The sequence below is a fragment of the Eutrema salsugineum genome, unplaced genomic scaffold, assembly GCF_000478725.1.
Source record: "Eutrema salsugineum unplaced genomic scaffold, Eutsalg1_0 scaffold_10, whole genome shotgun sequence".
In the NCBI taxonomy this organism is placed as follows: Eukaryota; Viridiplantae; Streptophyta; class Magnoliopsida; order Brassicales; family Brassicaceae; genus Eutrema; species Eutrema salsugineum.
Window position 1 is genome coordinate 8,248,222 of NW_006256908.1, and position 3,870 is coordinate 8,252,091.

At 32.3% G+C, this 3,870-nt stretch overlaps 1 protein-coding gene across 1 annotated transcript; it reads right to left on the reverse strand.

The window, feature by feature from the left end:
- Positions 1-369: 369 nt before the first annotated feature.
- On the reverse strand, positions 370-621 carry LOC18027108 (precursor of CEP4). The gene has a single exon (XM_006410658.2). The coding sequence runs from the start codon at positions 619-621 to the stop codon at positions 370-372; it is 252 nt and encodes an 83-aa protein (XP_006410721.1).
- Between the last annotated feature and the right edge of the window lie 3,249 nt (positions 622-3,870).

A 3,870-nucleotide genomic window follows, 5' to 3' on the forward strand; every position in this document is an offset into this window, starting at 1 on the left:
CATCAATCAATGACTTTATTTTAGCCAAGGGAAAACTACATCTAATAAAAAAAAGAATGGACATATCAAGTGATCAACGTAGAACGAAAAACACGAAAAAAACAAAAAAACTTAAAGCAACCAAAGAGAAGCTTCATGGCCTTTCGTAAAGGACGAAGTATCATTTTAGGAAAAAAAAACATTGAGATCGTTTTCTTGATTGACTCACGTTCATGTCCTCTCCACAAGAAACTATCATGCAACTTCTTCTCTTCTTCTTGATCTTCTTCTTCTTTCTTTTTAACCAAAGTAAAAACGGCACACAAGAGATCAAAGACAGACGAACTCTGAGCGACAAAGCGGTAAATTTCTCCAAAACCAAATGGTATTTTAAGAAGCACCAGGAGGGTTCTTGTGTCCGATACCTTGACTAGGACCTTGGTGAGTTGGTCGGAACGCATCTTGTTCTATGTTCTTGAAGCGGTTGATCTTGTGGTACCACACAAAATCATCTTTAGGTGGCTCAGGTGGTGACCAGGAAACAACCGGCGCATGTCGAGCTGCTGTTGTAGTCTCAAAGTGTAGTTGTATCACCAGGAGAATCATAAGAAAACTAGACAAAACCGTTCCACGATTCACCATCACTACTTTGGGTTTTGGTTAGGACTTTCAAAACCCTTTAAAGCGTATGCTTAAGTGGCTGCTTTCTTCTTACAACAACAAGAGAGAAGTGTGCAATTTAAGAAGGATCGAAGGGTAGAGGACCCCACAAAACCGTGTGACTCGATGCTCAAGACTAGTGTTAAAACATGGACACTTATAGGCTTATAGCTAGCTAGTTCATAAAGCAAGAGTTTATACTTAAAGGCTCTTTTGAAGGTGCGCAAGAGGTGTAAATGCACTGAAAACTTGATCCTTATATATATATTGTTTACATAGCCACATAGATCTCTCAACAATTTATATTATTTACTTTTACATGGATCAATTAGCAGCGGTCTCCATGTTTCAGTGAAAACAACCACAAGTTTTGGAGGTGAACATGCCTTTTAGTAAGGAGAGTTTCTGGCAATCACACCACCGGTAAAGCACCAAAATTGCCAAGTCCAAATGACCAAATGGTCTACATATAGAATGTACATACAATGAAACCAAACATGTGACGATAAACCAGTTTAATTTGCGGTTTTCACCCTAAAACTTACTATAGCATGCGGATTTCTATAATGTTTTTTTTAAATTGAATGTAATAAAATATTCAAAACAGAAAAAATCGGTTTTTACATCATATGCAACAACTATAATTCTAAAAAAGAGAACATACATATCCCTTTAATAAAAAAGAGAAGAGTCAAACTGGTTTAAATATTCGTAACAGACTCTAAAATCTCTATGTATGTATTTGAGATTAAGACACATAGTCCGTAATACAATTGAATTAAGCTGATCCTCTGTATTATTTACACATGGAACATTGTCCGTCGTATTATACTTTGTTCGCGCTTTAGTTTTTAAGGCTTGAAATATAAAAGAGGAAGAGTATTCGCCAGCGAATATTTACCAAAAATGGAAAGTTCTATGTTCCTTGATCGCATCTTTTTTAGCCATTCATCAAAAGAAATGCAGGCATTATTGTTCTTTTTTTTTTTGGGTTTTGGCAGGCACTATTCTTGATAAGACATATATATACTTTTTTCCTAATGTTAATTAGGTTTGTGCGTTATGTGTATATGTTTATATTTATTTAGTCAATTAAATGATTTATTTCTCCGTTCAACATTCTCTGATCCAAGCGCTTTTTTGTTATAGCATCTCGCTTCTCTCCATGATTAAACTATTTGCTATATATGGCTTTAAATATAATATAAGTAGAGCAATTAGAGCCTTTTGTCATGATTTCGTGTGTCGAAGATAAAATAGTCCATTGTAAGCGTGATAAATTAAGAACAGTTTGTCATTGATCATTGTAAGTAAGTAGAATTATTCGTTGCAATATTATCTATGTAATTTTTCTAATTTTATAATATATAGTAATTCAGACAATGAAAAAACTAATAATATAACAACGCATTTTTATTCACTTATTGATTTAAATAATCAACGTAAACCACATGTTATTGGATTTGACATTTGAAAATCGAGTCTGAGATTTCAAGTTTATATAGAACTAAGATTATAGGTTAAAAAAAATATAAAAGAAAGTTAAAGGTTTTAAAAAAGTTTAGTTTCAAACTTTCATAAAAATTAGGTGTAATTCAAGTAATCGTTTATATATATTTTTGGTAAACAGCTTTGTATATAGAATGATTTAAAGTAAAGTTCAATAGACTTCCAGGTATAGAAATCACAATTTATGGTATAATCCAGATTCTACAATTCACACATGTGAATTCTTATAACAGATTTCGAAAAATTAGATATCTAAGATTACAAAACATGTAAAATTGCTTTTGAAATCATTGAGCCAATAATAGTGGAGGTTAACTTAAGTTAGGTTGAGTGTGAAGAATTAAACTTGTCACACAGACCAAAAAAATAGGGGAAATAATTGCAAACTCGTCATGAATAGATTCGTTGGACATGCATGTTGCGTGCATAATGCATGAAATTCACTCCTATTCCTCCTTCTTTTTTGTTGAAATAATTTCCGCTCCTATTTATCCGAATTTTTAATTATATTGCCTACAAAAATATATACATGTAGGCATGCAGATAGTTCTGAATTCGGCGTCGAAACTTATTTATCTAAATTAATTCACCACTAAATAAAACTTTGGATTAAATAAGAGACCAAGTGCAAGCATGTCCGGTAATTTTCCAAGAATCACAATTTATTGTTTTGCCAAAGATGCATAGAGTTGTACATAAGCTAGATTTCACTTCGAGATTTGAAAGTGATTTGTTTTTTCTTTGTCGGTAGTAGTAGTATATAAAAGAAAAAGGCGATCGAAAAGAAATGACTTAAAGACATATATAATTATATATATAAACAACATCATGCGAACTTTGAATTCCAGCCAGTCAGAACAAAAAGGAATTCAAAAGCAGTCACAATCAACTAAGATTAATTCTTTTTCTGTTAAGGAAACCCTTACCTCAAATGGTTTATCCAAGGAATCATCAGATACAAGCTAATAACTAAGTCGCATTACATATCGACCATATATTCGATTTCATGTACGTTGCTGCGTTTATATTCTGTATACATTCAGGAACACACTACTTTTACTTTATTTCGAATCTTACAAAATCAGACCGTAATTTTCCCTTTTGCAAAAATAATGATAACAAAAATTCATATTCGTACGCCTTTTTTCTTTCCGGAAAGCTAGGGTTGTGTTACTTGTGTAACCTGTTCAAACATTTTCTCCACAAGGTCCAATTATTTGCAAGCCCTTTTTTTGGGTAAAATAGAGAAAGATGGATATTTCGTAAAAAGACGATTTTTTTTTTTTTGGTTAGAAAGAAAAACCTAATGAAATCATTTTCTTCTCTTACTTTTGTTGACGTTTTTCCATTTGGTCAACAGTAGATTTGTTAGACGCGCGATGTGGATATGTAGACTGTTGTTTACGGAGTCTATATTTGCATGTTTTCTTTTTGTATTTTGTTATAATACTGTTTTCATTACTGATCCTTATACTAGGTAAAGTAGTTATAATACTGTGTGTTAGTGATTCTAGTGGAAAGTGGTGTTATCGTGTTGTTCTGACTTTTATAGGAACATACGTACCAGATATTTTTATAGTCAGCCGAAATATTCAAAGCTTAAAGTAATACTTTACGCTCTAAAATATACAGCGCTATAAAATTTCGTCTAAAGTAAAAGTCTGAAGTATACGTATCGCTAAGTAATTTGCCCAAGTCTTAAAAATTATTTTTTAGCTCAAG

Excerpts from the sequence above, each read along its gene's own strand:
- LOC18027108 (XM_006410658.2), bottom strand. The coding sequence starts at position 621 with ATGGTGAATCGTGGAACGGTTTTGTCTAGTTTTCTTATGATTCTCCTG.